The 24,149-nt window shown below is 41.6% G+C and overlaps 1 protein-coding gene and 1 long non-coding RNA gene across 2 annotated transcripts; one reads left to right on the forward strand and one right to left on the reverse strand.

Moving 5' to 3' along the window:
- Positions 1-4,158: 4,158 nt before the first annotated feature.
- Positions 4,159-22,409, forward strand: ATP6AP1L (ATPase H+ transporting accessory protein 1 like). Its single transcript, XM_039544976.1, has 7 exons — positions 4,159-4,273; positions 12,531-12,571; positions 13,451-13,512; positions 15,292-15,524; positions 18,744-18,794; positions 20,465-20,708; positions 22,027-22,409. The coding sequence occupies exons 1-7, from the start codon at positions 4,179-4,181 to the stop codon at positions 22,327-22,329; spliced, it is 1,029 nt and encodes a 342-aa protein (XP_039400910.1). The 5' UTR covers positions 4,159-4,178; the 3' UTR covers positions 22,330-22,409.
- Positions 19,687-23,427, reverse strand: LOC120408265. Its single transcript, XR_005600572.1, has 3 exons — positions 23,372-23,427; positions 23,064-23,129; positions 19,687-20,267 (listed from the first exon to the last, which is right to left on the reverse strand). It is a non-coding gene; the product is annotated as an uncharacterized LOC120408265 (long non-coding RNA).
- Positions 23,428-24,149: the final 722 nt, after the last annotated feature.

The following is a 24,149-nucleotide window of genomic DNA, read 5'->3' on the forward strand; positions in this document are numbered from 1 at the left end:
TGTGGGATGCTTCTCCTTTTCAAAGTATTGGTGGATAGGAAATAGACCCACAGATCTGGATTGCTTCCACTTTTGTGTGTTTGAAGGAGCAGTGGGGTGCAAATTTGGGTGCCTACCTTTGCAGTTGTGGTTCCAGTGTGAAATATAGGTTGCCTTTGGTTTATTTCCAGAAATCAGCTCCTTCAATTTCTGCAAGCCTGACAGTCCCCATTCTGCGGAGGCCTGTTAGGAAGGAACGGGCCAGTCTGTGTGGAGAATACTAAGGGTGGGCAGTGGTTATTGTGGGTGTTAGAGAGGGTGCTGGTAGAGGGAGGTCCATGGGTGGCTGAGCCTCTCCAAACAGCTCAAATGGCTCTGCCCTCAGGCCCTCTCCTGATTCCTAATGGCACTCTTCCCCAGTGGCCAGGCTGGGGCTAGTGGTGGCTTGCCTGTGGCCAGGGACTCTGGGTGGCTCCAGGGCTGGCGGTGCTTGGGGCTGCACCACCTGCCTGCCTGGGGTCTAAGTGTGTGGGAAACAGGCTTCTGAGGGAATGAAGCTGATTTGTGAAGCGATGAATTGACACAGAATCCCAGTTTGTGGTGAGAGTGAGAGTTAGGCAGCATGTGGGTAGAATGGTTGGTCAAAACGAGCCTTTCCCTAGAATTTGTATTAATTTTTGCTACTGTACGTTGGGACCAGGTTCTTACATGCTCTTATGTAGCATTTCTGGAGCCGGTTCACTATGTGTGGCAAAACCAGACGTCCTTGGCCCAATACTTATTAATGGAATATAAATAAATTAAGAGCATGCACCTTTTACAGTAGTCTGTCATCAACTTTGGTTGTAGCATCCTGTAATAGTAATAGACTGATATGAATAGGGAGAATATGTTAAAGGCTGTTGTTATAATGAGGAATGTGATCAATAGTTCTCCATGTCTACTGAAGGCAGGACAAGAAATAATGGGCTTAAATCTGCAGCAAAGGAGATTTAGGTTAGATATTAGGATATTAGGTTAGATATTTTTCTAACTATAAGGGTAGTTAAGCTCTGGAATATGCTACTCAAGGAGGTAGTGGAAGCCCCATCATGAAGGTTTTGAAGAATGGTCTGAACAAACACTGTCAGGGATGGTTTGTTTCCAATGGAGTTCATCCCTCTCTGGTATTGTTCGTTCAGTCCTTCCAGAAATTACTTATTACTGAGGCTCATAAAAATACTTCTGAGAGCATTTTTTTGGTGTGGATTGTGCAATTGAATGCCAGACATTATCAAAAAATTTCCCAGAGGAGGAGGAAATTCCCAATATTTGCTCTAGAAGGTATTAATCATGACCCATACTTCGGATTAGTACAGCGCAGTGTTAAAGGTAGGTATCATCATATGTCATAAGTGTATAGCCAGTACTGTATACTTTTCAGGTACAAAGTAAAGCTTATAATAAGTGAGGTGGAATTGCCTTTCTTCTTGGTTGTGGTTATTGAAAGCATTTTTATCAAGCAAATGAATACGTAGCCCTCTCTCTACAATCACATACACCCTTGTAACACAGAGTTCATCATATGCTAAGAAGGCCATTTTCTTTGGGAGTCTGGCTAAAATGTTGGCAGCGTATGACTCAGGAAATATAAGGACTAGAAATGTAATTTTTGAAAAAAAAATCATTTGGAAACTAAATGGGCTAGAAGAGAAGTTACTGGTTCAGTGAGTACTGACTTAGCCCTGGCTTACCTACTGTTGTGTAGGAATCATTCTTCCACCAAATCCTTCTCCAAAGTCTTGTCTTTATACAAAATAACAAACTATTGTAATCGGACTCCCATCTAGTGATTTATATCATACTGGTTTTCAGTTTAGCATTTTTCTTTCACAGCTCCCCCTCCCAAGCCATATATTGAAGAGCAGTTAGAAAATAGCAGCCTGTGTGTGAAATCTCCTCTGAAAGGTACAAGTGTGAAAGTGTCTTATTTTTTGCTTGAAATAGTTTTGTAAAGAAGGCAGGAGGTAGAATTTCATTTCCAAGAGATAGGGATTATGGGTCCTGGAAAGTCTGACGGGTCTGTAACTTTAACGGCTGTTCTTATTCATTTTTTAATACATATATGGCCCTTCCTTGTTCCCTTGGTATGATTTAAAACCAAAATCTGGCCCTGCATTTCTTTGCTGCAATGTTTCTTTTATATTTGGTGCCACAAACATCTGTGTGCTTCAAAGAAAACATATTGTTTTCAGTCAGGCCTTGCATAACAATTTATACTTGCACTTCCTTCTCTTTTTTTTTTCCATGCTGGGATTCTCACTTAAGAAGTATCAAGGGTTCCCCTAATTGGTAGTAGCAGTACTGAACACAAACTGATGAGAGATTTTAAGATTAGTGTATACCCTTTGTATCACTCTAGGAAAAATTAATTAAAGATAGTAAATCCTTGAGCTTAATGGTTGCAGATGCTAAAGCCCCAGGCATAATCTTGTATGTAGAATGCACCAGACTGGAGCTCTTAATCAGTCAAATAGGGCTTACTTCTGTGATCACATCAGCAGGTATCTGATATTAGCTGCCAAGTAATATGGGATAGTATATATATTCAGCAGATTGGGGCCTCATCTGAGGTGGCTTGTGATTGGCCCCCCGTGTGAGTGTGTAAGTGGGGAGGGCCACAAAGAGTCTCTACCTTTTGCTCTGTGCCCAGGGATGGATTGCAGTTTCTGTCTGGAACATGAAGGATAGAGGAAGGGGGAACCTAACCTCCCAGTGGCATCAGCTTCCTAAGAAGGAGAAGAGAGAGGCATGGGGTATTGAGCAAGGGGGAGCCTGGACTTCCCTCATCAGCAACAATGGTAGCCTCTTTGGGATGAAAACTCTGAGGAGGGAAAGGAGAAGCCCTGTGAGGAGAAGAGAGTGGAGGCACTTTGCTGAGAGGGATTGGGGGGGAGAGGTCAACTCAAAGGGGGAAAAGAAGGCAAAGATTTCTGGGGGAAAGGAGATAGTGTCCCAAGGAGGTGGGGTGGGGAGAGAAGAACAGAGAAAGGTGGGGGCTCCACGGTTAGAGATGAAGAAATGGGGGAGTGGAGAGAGACTATTGAACAGAGAGGAGAGCAGAGAAAAAGGGGAGCAAGGAGGAAGAAACAACATTAAATGAGAAAGAGCAACAGGTGTGGAGAATAAAAACTGGAAAAAATATGAAAGTAATAAGGAATTGGGATCAGCCTTATGATTTGAGAGGTGCTAGACAAGAGTGGGAGTCATAAATTCCTGGATAAAGAGGTTGAGAGAAGGACTATTGAGTTGCCTCTTTGTTTGGTCCTGCAACTGTAAAGGGAGACAAGGTCATCCCATGCTTTGCAGAAGTTGCATAGGATCCAAAGTGTGTAAAAGAGTCGGTTGCCAATTGACCACTTGCTTTGCTTGCCCCAGATCATCCCCCACATCATTCCAAAAGATGGCAAGGTTTGAATCCCTGTGGATAAGGCCACGGGTCCTACTATCAACCCAGGCAAATCCTCAGGGATCCAAAGGGACCCCAGGCATCTCAAGTTGGCAATCCCGAAAATGAGGCACCTAAAAATCAATTGACACCTGAAAATTGTAAAGTTAATTATGATGATAAAACATAGTAAGATAGAAAGTAAAGCACCTACAAATTGATGCCATTCCCCCCCCCCTCCCCGCCCCCAAGAGGTCTTTGTCCTCTCTGTAGCTCACTTTCCACATCTGTAAATTTGAGATATTTAACTGCTTCTCAGGGGTGTTATGAGGCTTAATTAATTAAAATGTGACCTTCTCAGCTGTGTATGATTACAGACGGTAAAGTCACATTATTATTTGAAATCACACTTTTCACGGGAGAGGTCAACTACAACAATGAGTAACCTGTAGCGGGCTCCATTGAGCTTTGAGAGGTTTTTTTTTTTAAATATTTATTTTCTTAAAAGACAGCTCACCTCCTAACTCACTAGGACCCAAGAACTCAGTTCTTTTCTAATAATTCATTAACATGAATAATAGAGTATGTCAGCAAGAGTGGGTTAGAAAAGGCTCTTTATGTTTACATAGTGCATGCCAACTGATGCAGTAGCAAATGTTGCTTCCTATTGGCTGGAGGTGCTATCCATCACAACATGATCTGTGAGAATACAGGCTCTGATCTCTTTGCAAAAACAGATGTGCTTGGTCAGGAGAGGCAGATTCCTTTCTCAATGGAAAAAAATATTGCTTTTAGCTTTTTATTCCTCTTTTTATGTGTAGGATTTTCAGTCTCTGTGGATCAAATGTTTGTAAGAATGGATGGAAGGTCAGTAATTTGTTACATTTCAACAAACTACTTTGGTGAAGCTGAATGCATGTTTTAAATGTTGTAGTTTTGTAATTTTACTTTGTGTCTTATTCAAATAGATTTGATCACAGTTCAGCATGACAGCAGAGGATTAGAATATTTTTAATTTTAAAACATCTAGGACAAATGCAGAAATGAACCTACTCAACTCTAAGATATGAAATGTTACTGTAACTCTTTCAAATTATTTTATACATAAGTCTACAATGGTTTAAAAAGGCATATGCCCTAATGATCTCTTTCTCATATTTGGTTACATTGTAATGCTTTTCTCACTTTTTCATTCCCAACCAGTTGTTAAAACAGAATTATAAATAAAATAGCAGCAGAGGTGCCAAGAAACAAAGGTGCTAAAATATTCTATTTCTGTAAAGTGTATATTATTGAAATCTAGGTTCAATATTGTAAGAAATATTAAACTGACAAAATTGTTCCTAATCCTAAGTGTTTTTATTTGCCATTGACTTTGAGTGCATTCTGGTTTTTTTTATATAGCATAAATAGAGGGCACAGAAAATGACAAGAAAGAGAGGGTGCTTTCTGAAGCCAAGCATTATAAAAGTGAAAATAGCCAAATTTAATTATTTGCATCATGTCACACAGTCACTAATAACATGCAGATCAAATATGATGATCATCATAGCTGGCAATAAAGTCTGAATATTTTGGGCAACAGGGACATGTGGTGATTTGCTTAAGCTTGTATTAAGAGATCTGTGAGTCAGTTATAAATACTACAATATGTTTTCATGGAAATAGTTTATTTTCTGTTCTCATCTGGCAATTTCCAGATCAGTTAGTGCCTCCTTAGCCGTTTCACTTTTCTTTGATCAGTAAGATGTTCTAACAGAATGGAACTAATTGAGTTTTCACACAAACTTTATGAGAAAGATTAATGCATTAAGGCCCAGTCCTGTTCCCATTGAAGTTAATGTAAGTTTTGTCTTTGACTGAAGCAGAATCACGTGTTAAGTCACCAGGAGTAATACTGAACTCAGTTTATTTTTTTTAAAAAACAAAGCTTTACAGTTTTGTTACTTCTTAGGTTCTGGTCCTAGAGACCTTATTCAGGCATAATCCATTAAAGTCAGTGGGAGTTTCGCCTAAGTTGGAACTGCAGAATCAAGTCCTTAATTGTGAAATTTCAATTAAAATATAAAATAATTATTTAAATGTGGGTCTCTGAAAGGTATGTTTCCTCCTGTGAAATTACTATAAAAATAATACAGTATAATTTGAAAGGCATGATTGCTTCCCTCTGTAAAGCTAACTATCTTTGTAGGGATTTCTTTGTTAATGATAAGAAATAAACCGTCTAATAAAATATTTTTCATTGGTGGATTCTGTTAAAGAAACCTACGTTTTGGGTCTGATTCTGATCTCACTTACACCGATTTCACACCAGTGTAAGTGAATTAACTTCAGTCAAGTTACTTGTGGTTGGTGTAACTGAGGTACGTCTATACTGCAAACAAAGGTGTGATTGTAGTGTGAGTAGGCCAGGGACCCTTAGTACATATTTGGGTTGAAGTCCATTTTCACTACTATTTTTACCCATGCTAGCTGGAGTAAAGCTAGGAAAGGTATGTCTACCACTCTACAATCACATCTTAACTTGTGGTGTATTTGTACCCTAAGATTAGAATCAGGTATGTAGCTATATGGTCCACTAGCAAACTTTTATGCATTATGTTTGATTTACCTGCGGCTCAAATGTTATTTTCTAGTAAAATATTGTGTAAATAATTGAAACTAGTGCACTAGGTGAGCAATAGTTAGTTTGAAGTTGGATAACATTAGTGGGCTGCACTGCTTTTTGATATGTTTTTAAGGAGTAATGAAGATATTACAGGAGTCTATTTTATTTTGAACATTGTGTTATCCGATGTAATCTGCACTTCAAAGTGATAGTATTCAGTAATAATACTATAGATTGTATTTTGTGTTATTAATGTAGTTCCCTTTAGCTGCCTTATCTCCTGAAATGAAAACTACATATGGCAAACTCTTCCTCACTTGATCATTCCTAACTCCCCCTGCAATCAATATGAATAAGGGCCACTCACATAAAGGTTTTCAGGAGTAGGCCCTATACTTTTACATGAGCTTTTTCAGATGGAAAAAAGACTTCCTTACCTTATAGACTGATAATGTCATCTGATAAGTAGGAATTTGCACTTCTTTATACATATAATCTTATTTAGTTGGGTATTACATAGTGATTAGTCATTCCAGTGCTTTGTATTAGGACTAAGCCAATTTCAGTTGGGCTCCTGACAAACTTAGAATGGTAATTTCAGCATACAAGACAGACACAGACATACCATGGACATGGAGCAGTTATTTTCAGATTTGTAATTCTAAAGAAAGGCCAATGCTTTTAACACATTATACCGAAGTTGAAGTTTTTAGTTTAAAATAGGTGGAAAAGTGACCATAAATTCAGGAGTTATTTCATTATATTTTTAAAAATTGCTCCAAATGTGTTGCAGGTCTAGTCACTCTTTGTTAAGTGTTTTATAGTTTAATTTCTAGCTCATGTGACCCTTTTAGCCAATAGCAGAGGTCTAGCAGTAATAGTCTCAGCTAGTTTCTCTCTTGTCATATTCACATTTACAATGTTATTACTCAGAATGTTGTTATGCACAAGTCTAGGGTGAGTCCTGAGAATGATTAAAGGCATTTTCATTTGTGTTTTCACACCGTCTTCCCGTGATATTTCTGACCTACAGTTTTGCCAGCAAGTTTAAAAAGCAGCAGAAGAGCCATGAAATGTGCTCCAAATGGTCCATCGTGGCCAAAATCCTCCACACATTGAGATCTACCCATCAATATTATGAGGATAGCCTTGCTCCAGCAGATCTCCTTCGAGTTCCCCAACTTGTCCTTTGAATTTGAATGCTGCCGATCTGATGGTGGTAGGGTTTTGGAGAGCCACATGTAACCCGATCAGAGACAGCATTTAGATAGTGCCCATCCCAAGCTGTGAGCGCCTTTACAAAATATTCATTTACAATAACCAGTAGAATTGCTTATATTCCCTTACATTATTAATCAGAGCAAATCCTACCATAAACTTAATCCTGCTATAAACCAATCAACAACCCCTCCCAACCTGATTCCTCCCTGCTCCCTCCTCAGATGTCTATAAAAAAAGATGAGCTTTGGAAGGTTAACAAACTGGGCCCTCGGAGACCACAGGGAAGCCCTGCCAGCAGCTCCCTTTCTTTTACATTGAGGTGGCTCCAACTCTGCCTCCTCCATTGATCAGAAGCACAGTAGTGTAGCATGAGGAGAGATCTGAAGTAACTCAAGCCCAAACCCTTCAGGACTTAGTAGGGCAAAACCAGCACTTTGAACACTACCTAGAAGCCACAGGCAGCCGGTGCAGTCCACAAGCGCAGATACATTCTCCCAATGTGAAACTGTGCCAAATAATCTTTTAAAACTAGTTTCTGCTTCTGAATGATCTCTCCAGCCTATGAATGTCAGCCTTGTCCAGATTGAGTCTCACACCAGCTAGCCTGCATCCAAGTCCCAATCTGCTGCAGACACGGGGTTGTTCTGTTTTAGTGGATGTGATATAATGGAGATACCCAGCTGGGTATCATCAATGTATTGCAAACACTGCAGACCATGTCTATTTACTAATTCTCCCAGAAGCCTCATCACATACACTGAGCAAGAGGACAGACAGAGCAGAATCCTGTGGTGTCCTGTACGAGAGAGTCCATGGGGTGGAGGAATAATTGCCCTTGATTACCTTCTAGGTCTTTCTGTATAAGAAGCGGCATTGCCACTTCCAAGTGGTTCCATCCGCTCCTGGCAGGGACCTCACACATGCCAACGACACCTCATGATCAACTGCATTAAAGGTAGCTGACAGATCTAATAAAATCAGCATAAACATGTGCTGGGAGGAGATCATCAACCATTGTCATCAATGCACTTTCTGTCCCATACACAGGCCTAAAACCAGACTGACCAGGGTCAAGGGAAACTGAAGACTGCAGGTATTGCCATAGCTTCTTAACTACTATCTTCTCAAGTATGTTTCTCAGAAAAAGAGAGAAATTTACATAGCACTTTCCTGCATGTAAGCAGTAATGAGCAGCAATAGATAATGAAGAAATCTCAGACTCCTAGTTGCTATGGTGACTGGCACTCTATAAATGTCTAAGATGCACACACCTTAATACATATCGAAGGTCACTTCACTGACATGCCTGCCACGTTGCCACCTACCTCCCAAATAGAAACAGTCATGTGGCTGATGGTATTTGTCATAGTATGGTATTCAGCAGTGTCTCACACATCACTCTTTCCAATGAATTCCTCACTGTTTATGACTGTTTCATTGGCTGTGCACATTCATCTATTTTTGAGTGTCTTTCGTTTGAGAGAAGAATCTTGACATGTCTGCATGAGCAGCTTTGGTACATTTTCGCATGAGACATATGGGTGTTAAATTGTACTTGTCACAAGCTTCCAATGTGAAATCATGGGCCTTGAGGAGTCCAATTTCAGACTGTTCTGTTAAGGATATAACATATGCATGGCTCCACATGTGAATATGCCCCTTATCCTGCCTGTTTTCTGACATGGGGGTTGGTGTTGAATATTGTTAGTCTTCCTCAGAGATGTATTCATTTTTTACTTGACACAGTCTTAATTTTAGCCCCATTTGGGATGGGAGACTTCTGGGGGGTGGGGGAGGTGGAGGGGCAGATGATATTTTACTAGCGCATAAAAAAAATGCTCCCACTATATGAGGGAATGAATTGAATTTTGTAACCTTGCATTAAAGTGTTCTAACACGAACGTTTAGTCTGAGTAGAAACACTGGGCCTAGAACTTTTAATTTTATGTTCAGTAAAATAACTATATGTTAAGTTATTTGCCTTTTAAGTTTTTGGAATGCCTATTTTGGGGCTTTCTCCCCTTCCCTCCCCTCATCTTTATATATATTACCATGAAAAATGTCAATAACCCTTGCATTGCTGTTGCTTGCCACAAGATACGATGTTCTATCTTAGAATGCTAGAAAAGAAAAAATTGTCAGATCCTTAAGTCCACGTTCTGACTCCTTTATTGACTTGAGTGGGAGTGTTACCTTAGTAACCACTGACTAAAAAGAGAGGAAACAATCCGGGATTTGGCCCACCCCAGTTTTTTCTCATGACAAACCAACAATGGGTGAGATTTAGGGCTATTTTCTTTCATCAAACCAAACTTTTAGAAAAGTTGGAGCCTGATATGTTAGAATGATAAATGCAGTAGGGCCAGACCATCACCAGCCTGTGTTTAGGCCAATGTAAGAAATTTCCCCTATCCTTATGTAGCTCTGCAAGAGTCTCCCACAATAACAGTCTCTGCACTCTGGAGAGTACAGCAAAACGCTTGCTCCTGCTCTTCTGTGTGGACCAAGATGCCAAAAGAAGGGGAAGAGTGGGGTCATGCATGGCGCCCAGTACTTTCAAGGGATCTGACCAACCTTTGGTTAATTATAGGACAAGAATAATTTCACCACCTACTGAAATACGCTCACCTCTGGTGTGAAACATGGACATTGTTTAATAGTTCTCAACAACATTAACCTAGAGTGTAGAATAGCAAGTGAAGAATAGTGGGCCAAATTGTGCTCTTTCTTGAAAGTGTGCAACCCTACTGAAGTCAGTGGGATTGGACATGTGTGACTAAGAGTAGAATTTGGCTCATTGTATCTAATTAAAATTCACCCTAGATAGTTTTAAGTAGGAGCATGGTACTTATCTACATTGAACTGGATTGGAATGTAGAACCTTTTAAGGTTCTCCCAGCCCTAATTAGAGTCTCAGTCTTGGAGCAGCAGAAGCTTAGCTGGCTTTTCTACTTGGTTTATTATGGTTTTTGAGAAGAATGGCTGCTGTTTTGTTGCTGCCTCCTGTTGCAGCAGAGCGTAGTCTGCACAGTGGTTGGAGCAAAGCTGCTCACCAGTCCTTGTAGTTAGGGACAAAGTGACAAGCTGGAATATAGAGTCCACCCTAGTTTGTTCAGTTTTGCTTTCTGGCTTTGCGGATTTTGGAAATGAACACAATGGTTTTATTCCGTGTTGCACAGAGTATGCCTGAAAATACACACACTCATGGGGAGGAACCAGGTATAAAGACAAAGCCTCCTTAACAAACATTAAGGATGAAATCCTGGCTCCACTGAGGTGCATTGTTAGGCACCCTAGAAGTTTTACCATCAGGAATGTAGCTGGATTCTCTGATCTGCCTGAGCTGGGCTTGGCACAAGAGCAGGAGGGGAGGTGCTGCAAAGGTGGCTTTAAGACACCTTTATGCTCCTCCAGACCTGGAGGTGGCCCTCAGCATAAGTTAGAATATATTGTTTTAGTTTAGGCCTTGCTGCCATTAGCCCCAAGTGATTGTTCTGGCAGCCAGGGAACGCCAGGGCATAGGGATACCCTGGACATGCCTCCTTTTCCTTGGGAACACCCCTGCTCTGGGTGGGGGTAAGGGGTGACCTACAGTTGCTATGCCCAGGGATCCCCCTTACACAGGAGGAATCCTCAAAGGGCTGGATCCACCAGCTGGCCAGCCATCGTGCAGCTAAGACACTGACCTACCATGCTTATTTTAATACCATTCAAGAAACTAGCCTTTAGAAATGTCTTATTCGTAACTTGCTTGCATGGTGGATTTAAATCTAATAAATGTATTGGGGAAAAACCCCAACCCATGGATGCATGCTCTCAGATGAAGTGGCTAAGGGGCAACTCTTTTGCTTTGCCCCTCCCCGGTCACATGTTGGTGAACTGAGGTGGTTTCACATCACAGGAAACCAGAAGGACAGGCTGTGGAGAGCAGATGCGAGGGGATCATCACCCCCTGCATGCAGTGGGCCTCAGGTGAAATGGGCACATAGCCAGTGGATCAGCATCTAAACAGATCGACCAAACAATCTACCACAGGGAGGCACAATTCCTAAGGAGGCTACCAGAGCACTGAGAGTGTAGGAGTGTCTACACTTGTGTCCATGGGATTGGGAGGGATGATTCCACTCCATACACTATGAAGCAAACCTGCACAAAGCCTGTTTGCTTGGGCTTTGGCAATTGTAAAAGATTTGATCCTACAGGCCAAATCATCTGCTGGTATAAATTGACACAGATCCACTGACCACAATAAAGCTGCACCAGTTGAAACCCACTCAGTGTCTGGGCCTAAATGTTGTAGGAGGCTAATCACAGGTCGTAAATTTCAGGAGACTGACAGTTTTAGGCAGGCATTCACTCAATGTTTTCTTGAGCTTTTCTTAACAAGCACCTTGCCTATTGACTTCAGTGGGAGTTAAGGATGTTTGGCACCTTGAATGATTGTTCCTTTGTACAGCCATATATCTGGGGGATTATGTCTGCTCTTTCCTGAAGTAGGAAAAAGTATTTTAGGGTTTATATATTTTCCTAAATGTGCTGATGCCAATCTTTACCTGCAGCTGAGGAGTGCACAGTGCTGGCTTTGTTCCCCCTTGCTCTTGGGCTGGCTGTGAACTGGACAGTACGCCACTGTAATTTGGAGGAATCTGAAGATTGGTCTACATTAAAATAGCTGACAGTATCCCCTATGTGCTGATACAGAAAGCTAGAGTCATTGGGGAGGATGGGAGGGAGCCCTAACCTGTCTCTTGGCCACAGCTTCTGTTCTGTCAGTAGGGATGGGACGGCTTAGGAGCTTGCTCTACATCAAAAGAGCCTCCAATATTGGGATGACTGTCATTTCTGGAAAAAACAGGAGTACTTGTGGCACCTTAAAGACTAACAAATTTATTTTAGCATGAGCTTTCGTGAGCTACAGTTCACTTCTTCGGATGCATAGAATGGAACACACAGACAGGAGATATTTATATATACATGTATAAATATCTCCTGTCTGTGTGTTCCATTCTATGCATCCGAAGAAGTGAGCTTTAGCTCACGAAAGCTCATGCTAAAATACATTTGTTAGTCTTTAAGGTGCCACAAGTACTCCTGTTTTTTTTGCGGATACAGACTAACACGGCTGCTACTCTGAAACCTGTCATTTCTGGGTACACTGGCTTTTGGCTGTTTTGCATGTGAGTGCACAACTGTTGAACGAAACATTACAAAGTGGAACTCTTCTCAGCAAACTTGGTTCAAATGTTAAATACACAATTGTACAATAAAGATTTTTCTCTGTCTCCTTTGTTTCAGTTCACATGCATTTTCATACCAAGAGCTGCCCCAAAGAAATGGTAAGGCTTTTAAATGAATCTGAATGCACTGATATTGTCTCTGTGAGCCGCATAGTATGCCCTTGAATCCCACACACAATTTCCATTGAAGTCACTGAGAGCTCTGCCAAGCAATGAGAATATTATACACCCTCCATAGTGCAATCCTCTTTAAATATTCCAAATTAAACACTTAGCCCTGTTAAAATAAAAACTGTATGGATTTCCCCAGAGCAATGGGTGTAAACTTGATAAAAACAAAATGATATAAAATATTACATTTTTGGCCTCAATTGAAAACATACAGGGCCAAATATTCAAAGGATGCTGCAATGGGAGTGTACACAGAAACTAACATCATTCTGTTTTTCCCCACAAAACCTTGCATTTGTGCAAATATATCAAGTAATTGCTCTCTCGCCTACAGTTCATGTGTAGCTTTATCCAACACAGGCATGAAAATCCCCATTTGTGCATGCAGGCTCGTGCATACTCCTTCTGTGCACCCTGCTTTGAAAATGTGGTCCAAAGCATGAAGAAACAAGGAGCCCCTTTTAAATGGATGTAAGGTGGATGAATTTACAGCACCAAGGGTTAAACCCTGAAGTTCTTTTCCACTGGCGTTTTACCTGAATAAGGGCTGCAGGATTTGTCTCTAAAAGAAAAAAAAAAGATGTACAACACTGGTAGAATTTGCTAGAAAATTGCTTTGTGATGGGCAAAGATGAGCTCAGCATATGAGTGTTTTCTGCACCAAACTGAAATATATTTCATAATCAATAGAGCCCTCATAAAGGTGCATTGGCTGTAGGTCCATCTTTGCAAGAGAACATGCAGCATCATGCATCTTAAAGTATCAGTTGTTTTCCATTTATACTCATAACTCTCTTTCTTTTGTAGACCAACGTTACGAGGGTGGTGTGAAGCCAAAACGTAACTTAAAACAAGTAGCAATTACACAGGTATGGAGGTATCAGAAACAGATTGTAAGTTCTTTCATGGCATAATTAATTGTATTTTAATTATTATTTTCATGAGATAACAATCAACCTTGTCTAATTATTGTGGTACAATACTGATTTCCCACAGTCTAGTCAGATATTCCTCGTAATGACTTGATCCTGCTAGTTGCTGATTAGTTCCTGGCAGGTTCTGAGTCATCTCGACATCCACTGGAAGTTAATGAGAGTTGAGAGTATTGATGCCTATCTAGAGGCACTGAGCAGGGGATGCAGGAATTTGCTTGTATGACTTGGTGCTGAATATCAAACTGAGAGAAAAACTGCTGGTTTATTAAATTCAATGGGCCTTTTGCCTGAGTAAGGACCATAGGACTTGTCCCAAAGATACACGCCTATGAAAATAAGGTTTACACGTCAGGAATCCTGCAAATGTTGCAATTTAACCTAAATGAGCTAATGGGTAAATGTTCTGCATTATAACAGGGAAGATGGACAGGTTTATTTTTTCCTTGAGATAATGTCATAATAATATAGTAATATTTGTTCATGATTGTTTTGTAAGTTCTCTCCTGGTCTTCTGCAGACATCTACTTGTTTTAAATCACAACACTCAAGTGGTTTTGTTGTGCCATGTGTCAGACCAAGTAGCACGGGAGTCTTTTAGGAGACTTTTAGGAGCTGCTAGGAGAGTTGGTATGCTAAACTTACTAGTCAAGACAAGACTTTGTTGCTTAACTGTAGCTATCCAGTCTGATAAAATGGTATGTGTGATTGGGACACAGAATACTTGTCTCATATGAACAAGACCTAGTGGATAAATTCCATTCTCAGTTACACAGGTGCAGCTCCATGGAAATTACAGCTATATTATCAGATATGGCAGGTCTGCACACTGGAAAAAATTCTCATTGTCTGAAATCTTGAGCAAAAACTAAGAGTTAGAGCTAAATACTGAAGTCTTTACTCACTGACATTTTTATTTGTTTATAGGCATTTCCATGGGAGCTTTGCTTGATTGTGAAAGTTGACCATGAGAGTTCAGTATCTTTCTAGTACCTGTAGTCAATGTCCTGACTTCGAGGCAAAATGCAACACTCCCTATTTTAAACATATAAACTAATAATTTTACAAAGGAGCCCTAACTCTGGCCGTGGTCCTATGTAGAAGTTATCTAAAAATTTGCATTTCTTTAAAAACAGTATTGGGCCAAATTCTGCTCCCAGTTACACACATGCAACCTTATTTGCTTCCCTTGTTAAACTGGCTAATATTTGTACAGTACTTTCAACATGTAGAGCCTGATCCTTGGCCCAAGCTAAATCCCTTTTGCAATGCTCCAGCAGAACAAAGGGGACTTAAAACTGCTCTAAAGGTGCCGCTGGGAAGTCTCCTGTCGTAGGGGAATCCCCTTTCGGTGTACAACTGGTTATGCCAGCTTTGCTACACATCTTCATGTAGGGGGTGTTATGGGCTGGGCTGAGGTGGGAGTGTACTGTGCCTCAGTGCTCCTGGTCCAGTCCCTAGGAGGCTATTACAGTCAATGTAAGTCACATCAGCTCTCTGGCTACGCTTGTGTGTGCGTGGACCTCTGCCATCCCCAGGATTGGAGGAGATGGAAATGGTGGGTAGAACCATCTTTGTCTCCCCAGCTGAGTAGCTCTGAGCATGAGCTCATTGCAGCTGAGGACTGGACCCATTGGGTGCTATCCCAGTGCTATTGTTCATTATGTGATGTGGAAAGTAGTTCCTGCAATAACAATCTTTTATGTGGTTTATTAGGTGGTCAGTTACAACTTGAGCAGAAAAGAACAATCAGAAAGAGACTCTTGGAGGACATGGCCACACAACCCTGTGAATGTCACTGTTAATGGAAGTCCCTGCATTCTTTTCTGGGCAAGGAGGATAATGATTAAATTTAAAAATCATACACAGCTGGACTTGACAGAGAAGACATTTGGCATTCATGCAACTGTGGATGTTAGAGATTCCAACTGCAGTGAAGACAGTGCAATGTAAGACTACATCCTACTCCATGGCGGTGTCAGGCACTGGCGGGGATGCTAGTTAATCCTTGGGGCACAGCCTATTGTAATGTGGGATGGAGCTACAGTGCTCCAGTGGCACAATGCTTTCTAAGAATTCCCCCTGTTACACTGGGGGAAAGACTAATTTTCTTTAACCCTTTAAAAGGGTGGCTGGCATCCTCTTTCCTGTGTGGCCGGCCAGGTCTGCTTGTGAGGGTTGAGTCCTCACCCCATATGCTCTGCCCTCTCCCCATGCCGTTTTGGAAAGTGGCTGGCCAGGGTGGGGAGCAGCCTCTGCACTGCCTTGAATGCAGGGACTGTGATTCTCAGCAGCCTTTATACTGGCTGTGCAAGGGTGGTAGAGGGTGATTATGTAAGGTCTGGCCATAATTCAACCCTTAATCTGTGACATTTACTCACATGGAGTAGTTCCTTAGTTCACACATAGTCCTATTAAAGTCTATGGGATTGCACCATTGTGTAAAATGCTATTCAGCATAAGAGTGGAAGAATCACATCTTTAATGAGCAAAGGCAAGTAAAGCTGTGTGTGGCTATATGATGCCACACAGTAGTAATATTACTACTTAGCTGCTATATAGCACTTTCCAGCTGTAGAGATCAAAGCACGTTCCAAAGAAGGTAAGAGTAATTGTCCCCATTTTACAAATGGAAACCTGAGGCACAGAGAGGTGACTTACGGTCACCCAGCAGGCCAATGGCAGACCAAGGAATTGAATCCACATTTCCTGAGTGCCCTCACCACTGGGCCACGGTAGCTAAAATAATTCAGTTTTCAACAAGTGCCAAATTAATACAGCAAAATCCATGTATGCTATTGAGTAGAGGATGCATAACTGTGCTGAAAGCCAGTTGTTGTTCTCAATAATCAGAATCTGACTCATAAATGAGCTGTATTGTGGAAAGGAAAGAGAAATGAGGAAGAAATAATGTTAGTTTTCATAATAAAAGAAGTGATACATTTCAAAACAATAAGCCTGTCTGCTAGTGCAGACCTAGAAACCTCCTAATGTACATGGAACATTTCAGTAAAGGCCGTGTCCCACTAGAACACTGCACAAATGTGAAACGGTTTGAAAGGCAATGCACAGTTTTACAGTTGTACATAGTACTGCAAAAAAATCAGTGATTTAAAATTATTCACGTGTTCAGCATTTTCAAATGGGATCAAAATAGCTGGTCTCACTTTACAGTGACTAAGGAGATGAATACAAAACAAAATCCTGTAACTTTCTATCAATCTTAGATACTTGCCTTAGTGCCTGGGTGCTTCACAGTTGTTAGTGTCTTTATTCTCACAACAAACCTGGACTGTAAAGCCAGTTTAAAGTCCTTTGTTGTTATAAAATAAAAATATTTGGGAAAATTTACTGGTCAACAAATAAAATAACAATAGGCTACTAGAATATAGAGCCTTCTGCCTCAGATCTCATGGAAAAACCTGCTGGCAAGGGCCAGGAGTTAAAATTTACAAGATGTATCTATCACTTTATTCTAGCCAGCATTAGGAGATGTATGTCAAAGCGTTATGTAACCTTTCTGACCAAATCCTTGGAATCTCTGCTGGAGTCCTGCTATATACTAACAGAAAGCCTTTTTGGTCCATGTGCTTCTGTCAGTCTTTAAGTATTAACCCAATTCCCTGCATGTGGAAATCCATGCTGTGCAGATAGGAAAACAGATAATCAGACTCCTGAATCAGGATTAGCCTCACAGGAATTGCCAAATAGAAACCTTGGGCCAGATCCTGAGATGCACTGTTTCCACTTGGTGCTGCTGAGGAGAACAGGGGAAAGGGTGGAAGCTCCCTTTCTGCTCCTCTGATTTTGGGCCTAAGGGCTGCTCTAAATTTTGCAGGCTGCAGATAAGGCAGAGTTCTATGTACTCTACCTCATCCCCTCCCATTCTAGCCAGGCTCTTATATCGCTACTTTGTTAAGAGAATCTTCTGATCTACCTTTAGATCAGCACAAAGCAGCTGGACCTATAACCAAGGATTTGGCCTCTTCTGTGTCTGGATGTACTATATGTGTAACAAATACAGAGGTAGATTATTGTATGCACAGAGTCCTGTCCAGGCACTGAATTTAATGTGAAGTTCAACTGTGTGGTATAATCAGATCGGCACAATTTATGTCTGATTTTGGCGTAATTTAAGCAAGTGAGGGTCTGAAATCCTCCTCCTTGCTCACTGGACCCAATTTCGGGATAGTGAATTAAGTGACCTTTGAAGAAATTAGCTCTGCACTTGAAACCCATCCAGTCTTGAGACAGTATTAAATTGTCTGACTAATCATGCTTTTAATTTCCCACCACCCTAAGTTCTAAAGTGACGTAAGTGTGTGCATGATAATTAATTGTGTAACAATATCTAATCATAGATATAGAAAAGCACAATGTTATGTCAACAATGAAGGTCAGTTACACAGATGGTTTCTAAGATGCAAAATAGTATCATTAAATAAAACAATCTGTATGCCACAGAGTAATGAAATGTTGGATCTGTTAGCTTGTGAGAAAGTAGAAAGATGGTACTTGGAGCAATATTTACATAATCATACTGATTTTAAGGCTCTATTTTAAAATTGACCTAACAATGCTTCTTACCGTGGTAAGCCACAGCTGTCCTCACTGATTGGACAATAAGCTGGATAGAGCTCTGCTACAATCAACATCTTTAAGCTGATTCAGTGATGTTGTATAAATGCAACACTTTGAACTTAGCTATCATATGGGTTTGTAATACTCTAGCAGGGTCTGTGAGACAAAGAATGGGTTATATTATTGCATTAATGAAATACTTTTATCTGAGATACCAAGGTGATAGATGCCTTATAAATATGTATAGATCTGTGAAGGAACATGTATATCTCATCTGACTATGCTTTAGGTACACTGATGTTGAAGTCAATGGGATTTAACTACACACTTAAAGGTAAGCATGTGGTTAAGTGCTCTCCTGGTGTGAAATCCAGACCCCTCTCAAGGGAACAGCAAAATCCCCATTGACTTCACTGGGACCAGTATTTCATCCCTGAAATTTTTTTCATTGACTGCAGTGGGATTTGAATAAAGCCTCAAAATACTGTCTGTTGTAATCATGTTTTGCTCTTTTGATGAATGTCAGTTTGTTTGTTTTTTCCTTTAGATTTGCATTTCAACTTGACATTGTTTTCTTTTTGATCTAGGCTTTCACTTAAGTTTGGTGACATGGACAACCTCAAGGGGCTTGTTATTAGGTAGGTTTACAAGATAAGGATAAAGACACTTATTAGATTATCAAACGTTAATATCTACTGAATGACTTGCAACGCAAGTTGTCTGGGAAATTAACTGTGAGAAGGATTATGTATCAGCAAGGGTTGTGAGTCAGATTTGTTAATTATATAGTGAAGTATAAAGCAGACAATTATATTTAATGGAGTTTGCCTATTTAAATACATTTTCTTTTTGTTTTATTTTTTCCCCCTATTTTTTTTAGATGAGTGGCCTCACTGCTGCACCGCAGGCTCCCCTCATCTAGGTAGGCTTCCTGATGGTCCACTGCTTCTTGTGACTCAGCCCTCCAGCCAGGTCATCTACAGCCCCAACCCTTCCAGAGTATCAGTGTCCAGGGGTGAAAGTAACTTAAAGGACTTACCAGTATGCTGGAGTCCTGAGCAGGGGGCGTGGCCTCAACCAGAAGAGGCGTGGTCTTTAAATACCCGGGCCCTTTAAATCAAGATTTAAAGGCCCAGGGGCTCCGACTGCGGCTGGGAGCCCTGGGGCCTTTAAATCACCCCAGGAGCTACCAGCTGCAGAGTGGCTGGAAGCCCCGGGGCTCAGGAGTGATTCAAAAGGCCCGGGGCTCTAGCCGCTGCTACCACAGCGGTGCTCTGGGCCCTTTAAATCGCCAATGGAGTCCTGCCACCGCTATCCCAGGGCTCCGGCAGTGAGGCTCGGGTAGCACTTTAAAGGGCCCGGGGCTCTGGCTGCTGCGGGGAGCCCCGGGCCCTTTAAATCCTAGCCTGGGGAAGCTGGTCCAGTCTGGCATTGCGTACTGGCTCTTGTCGGTACGCTGTACCAGACCGGCTTACTTTCACCTCTGTCAGTGTCCCCAAAATAGATAGCGTTCAGCAAATCCTTGTCATCCATACAATGTCTTCAGTCCCTTCTGGGCTCCTCTTGAATCCTAGTCTTCTTTCAGAGTAGCAGGTTTCTCCCCAGTTTACACAGCAGAACTCAAATACCCTCAAACAAAACCAAACACGTTAGCTTACTGGTGTCCACCCTGGGCTTGAGCTTTTCATCCAGCTGGCTTCTCCCCAGCTCCCTGTTCCTCTTCCAAACCACTAATCCATGGTGCTACCTCCCTGGAGCCTGACCCCTATCTCAGAGCTCACCTACATGTGGTTTGGAAAACTATATTTACATGGGAGCACAAGCTAGTGGCAATATGATGTTTTCTAATTTACCCATTGCTTGACTGAGTTGTTTTTTTTTTAACCAGTGGAATTTCTTCCATCTATTTTTACTTTGTTTTCCTCTGCCAGTTTGCTTCTTATAGTCAGCTACCTGGGCAGCATGTGATCTGTAACAGCAGGGAAGGAAGCAGAATGGATGATATTCTTCTAGTGCTGTTCCATAATTAGGCAGTCAGAAGATGCTCAGGATTTTTGTGACTACCTTGCTCAGCCTGGGACCAGTCCTGTGTGCCCAATGATCTTCTTCAGCTGCAGCAACAAGGAATCAAAAATTATTTTCCAGACTCAGGTCTCCCATATAGCAAGAAAGAGCTATATGTAAATTGGCATAGATCTGTCGACTTCAGTGAGTCCTGTATGGCTGTTCTGCATGCTGGATTCAACAGTATATGCCCTCACTTTTGCAACTTTACTAATTCTCTCTTTTTTTAAAAAATTATTTTCAGATTTTTATTGATAAACAGTTATTACAAGCTGTCTGTTCAGAACTGGTTTAGTTTATACAGAATACAGCTGCTTTACAACCATTCTGTGCAAGCAACATTTAATGCAACCAGAATATATGCTCCAGCAAGTTATTCCTATCACTGTGAACATGTGAGCAGCTTGCAGAGGTATGATGCACTCCTGATGCCCAGCTCCGCAAACGATGAGTCCAGGCTCTGGGAAGTCACTTTTATCGATTTCCAGGTAATAAGATGAAGTTAAGCCAAGAAAATGTCATAGGTGTGCTGACTGGCACCTCTAAGCCTTGGTGCCAAGAAAACAATGACATACTATAAGCAGTTTATAGGATCTCCAGAGATGGATCAAGGAGTAGAAAATGAACAGAAAAGAAGATTTAAAGTCTTGTACTTAACTTCATGTTAAGGGAGATAAAGGGCTGCACTGATTTGGTATCTAATTTCTTCTTAGGGATATACGTCAACACAATACATAGGAGTGTCACCTTCTGCTCTACATCTCTGTACCTTTGTTCTTTGTATATTTGGCAATTGGGCTCTTAAGACCAACTTCAGTAGAGTCTTCATTGAGCACTGTCAGCAAGTCTCCAGCTGTCCTTGCATAGGGCCTGCAGCTCCAGCTGACCGTCAGTCAGCTGGGAAAGAAAGTTATGCGTTCCATAGCCCAACATTCTGTGAATAGATCACACCTGGGTCCGTTTCTGAGGTCAGTCAAGGTGGATTTTTTACAACAGTCATTGACCCCATCTCCTTATCAGAATTAGGGGAGATAGAGGCCAAAGCTAACAGCTCACCCAGGAATGGACTCTTCAGCTAGAGAGGAACAAAATAAATAAATAGAGGATGGGTAAGAGGGGGAAAATGAAGGTAGCTACAAAAGAGGGGAAGGTCTTTAAAACTCCAGAGCAATCTGAGACAGGCAGCCAATCCCATCTGTCTTCTCTATGTACGACTGCACAGCAGATTTACTTCATCCTAGAGTTAAAGTAATTCTCACTTGTTTGCAGCCATAGGTGAAATTTATAGTCTGTGGGCCAAATTCAGACCAGATGTGAATGCAAAACTGCTTATTTCAGTGGTGTTGCATCCACATAGACAGGACTGAATCTGATCCCGCAACCTAATGATTAGAGGTAGGCAACTTTAAGTGTTTTCTTGGTCATTTTTTGGATACCTGTGTCCGTGTTTGTATAATCAGAAACAGGGAAACTATTGACTCCTTCCAAACAATGTAAACCAGAGTGATCAAGCTCACAGTTAAATTTGACTTGGCTCTCAAAAGTGATCACAGAAGAGTTTGTTTAAAATCAATCTGCAAATCCTTTGGGCCCCAGAGCCAAGGGGATTAGAATTAGTGACTGTTTCTAAAAAATTGACATGAATAAACTGAGTGAATCAAATCCAGCCAGTGCTGCTAGATACATTTTTTTATATGTAAACATTGGCTTAAAAATTCTTACTTAGCAGTAGGAGCAAAATCATGAACTGCCCCTTAACCAAGAAAGTGATGATTTTTAATATAAATCCTTTTACTCTCTTAACAGATTCAAGGCTTTAACATTGAAGGAGGACAGTTTGCTTATGCCAAAGATTGTGCATCCTTTTTTTCACCAGCAATTCTGATGGGCTTGATTATGTCACTGATTTTGCTTCTAGTCCTGGCCTATGCTCTCCATATGTTGATCCACCTGAAGTCTCTTGATAGGCATTATGAAAGCAAAGCCTCTCCTGCCTATTTTGCACAAATGAAAGACAGTGACATGGCAGATGAAAAAGAACCACTGAGAAGCAATGGAAATGAGTCCTATGAACTTAGAAGTCAACAGTTCTGCAAAGTCTATATTTAGAAGAGAGTGTCTCATTCAGGCTATTGGTATTTTCTTTCTGCTATTCTGTCCTGTTTAGTTGTACAGTAGCTAAAAGTGTTCACCAAATAATTTATTTGATCAAAGAAAAAATAAATATATCAGACTGCTTGTTTAGCCATTCTCTGGCTTATTGTTTGAGACCCAGTTAAAAGATGTCTTGGAAATCAGAACAATAGAAATATCTCCCATGGGAGTGAGGGAATGAACATGGTGAGAGTCTGCTCTCATATTACTAAAACAATTCGTTACAGCCACCTTACAAACACTGAACAGAGGAATTGGTAACAGAACCTTAGGGTTAAATAAAGATAATAATTAATATTAAGATGAATAATATCTCCTAACTCATCTCCTCAAAGGGTGAGATTTTTCCTTGCACTGTATTTTTTATTGGTCTGTTCAGTCTGTATCAAGTGTCCCTGGCAAAACAGCTTCCATCCTTTCCTTAGAAAGTATATACAACAGTATAAATAGATTCCACCCATTAGAAGTCTTTGCTGATTCTCATCTTAAGTTTTTCTTGTCTTAATTTTATTCAGTTATTCCTAGTTTTATTCCCCTTGTGCCATCATAAAAATCCTTCTCCTCCTTGTTTATACTCTCCACATACATAAAGACCATTTTGATATCATCCGCCACCCCAGTGAAATGGTGATGGCTCTTTGGAACTGTGGCATCTCAAATGTTTTTCTATGTTTTGGCATGAGACTTACTTTGTTGAGGTGCTGGTGGAGCTGTAGACATCTGGCCATAGGCTTTCCCATACTTCACCTGCTGAGCTTTATGCCAAAAGAGAGATTATGGGTTTTACACACTTTAATTCTAGGCTAATTTCTTTACAACTAAATCCTGTCAGTCTCCCATGCAAGACATCGAAGTCACAGCTACATGGTGGTTCTACACCTGAAAATACATATAAAGTATGTTGGCTGGAAGCCACCCAGCAGTGCAAGGGGTATTTAGAAACAAGACATAATTTTCACTTCTCCCTCCTGTGGGAGTGTACGCGGGCGGTACTCACCCCGGCCGCGCCTCCTGCTGGTCGGGCCTGGAATGTCCCTCGGTCCGGCCCTGGAGCGCCCTCGGCAGGCTGGTGACCCGCCTGTTCTCTGGCCCCGGTGCCCCCTATCTATAATTGGGTCTCCCCCTCCCAGGGGAACCCCACGCTACTATCCCCGCCTTGCCTCAGTAGTGGCTACTGACAGTCATGGTCTAGCCCCACACCCTGGGGCAGACTGCAGTATCAGCCCACTCATCACAGGCAAAGGGGGTTTGGACCTGCTGCTTCGTCCTACCCCTGGGCTGCCCTCTGCAACCCACAGTACCTATGGCCCTTTGCTAGGCCGCAGCCTGGGGCTTTCCAGGCTGGAGCTTCCCCAGCTCCTCGGCCTGTTCCCAGCCCTGCTTCACCCTCAGGTATCTGGCCTCAAGCCCTAAGCAGCCAGGCCCATCCCTCTCTGAAGCAGAGAGAGACTCTGTCTGGGCTCTGGCTTCCCTGCCTCTTATAAGCCCCAGGGCTCCAGTTTGGGGCGTGGCCCCCAGCTGCAGCCAGTTTCCTAGCCAGCTCAGCCAAAAGCCCCTTCCCAGGGCTGTTTTAAAGCCCCACCAGGCGGGAGCGGATAGCCACTCCGCTACAGGGAGATTAAAATTTCATCTTGTTAACAATCCTATCAATTGACATTGCCAGGGTTAGAGGACCCAAAATTAGTCTTAATTTCGCTCTTGCTCTCAGCAAGAAGGCAGGTGATAATGAGCTACCCATGTTGCTATTGGGCCAAAGCTAATCCTGAAAGAATATT

The sequence above is a fragment of the Mauremys reevesii genome, linkage group 6 (assembly GCF_016161935.1).
Source record: "Mauremys reevesii isolate NIE-2019 linkage group 6, ASM1616193v1, whole genome shotgun sequence".
Lineage (NCBI taxonomy): Eukaryota > Metazoa > Chordata > Testudines > Geoemydidae > Mauremys > Mauremys reevesii.

What these genes read in the sequence shown, in the direction of transcription:
- ATP6AP1L (XM_039544976.1), top strand. Translation starts at nt 4,179, where the DNA reads ATGGAAAAAAATATTGCTTTTAGCTTTTTATTCCTCTTTTTATGTGTA. An exon ending in TGCAGTGAAGACAGTGCAAT is followed by an intron (nt 15,525 to 18,743) that starts GTAAGACTACAT and finishes TTTTTGATCTAG; the next exon opens with GCTTTCACTTAAGTTTGGTG. An exon ending in TCACTTTTATCGATTTCCAG is followed by an intron (nt 20,709 to 22,026) that starts GTAATAAGATGA and finishes CTCTCTTAACAG; the next exon opens with ATTCAAGGCTTTAACATTGA.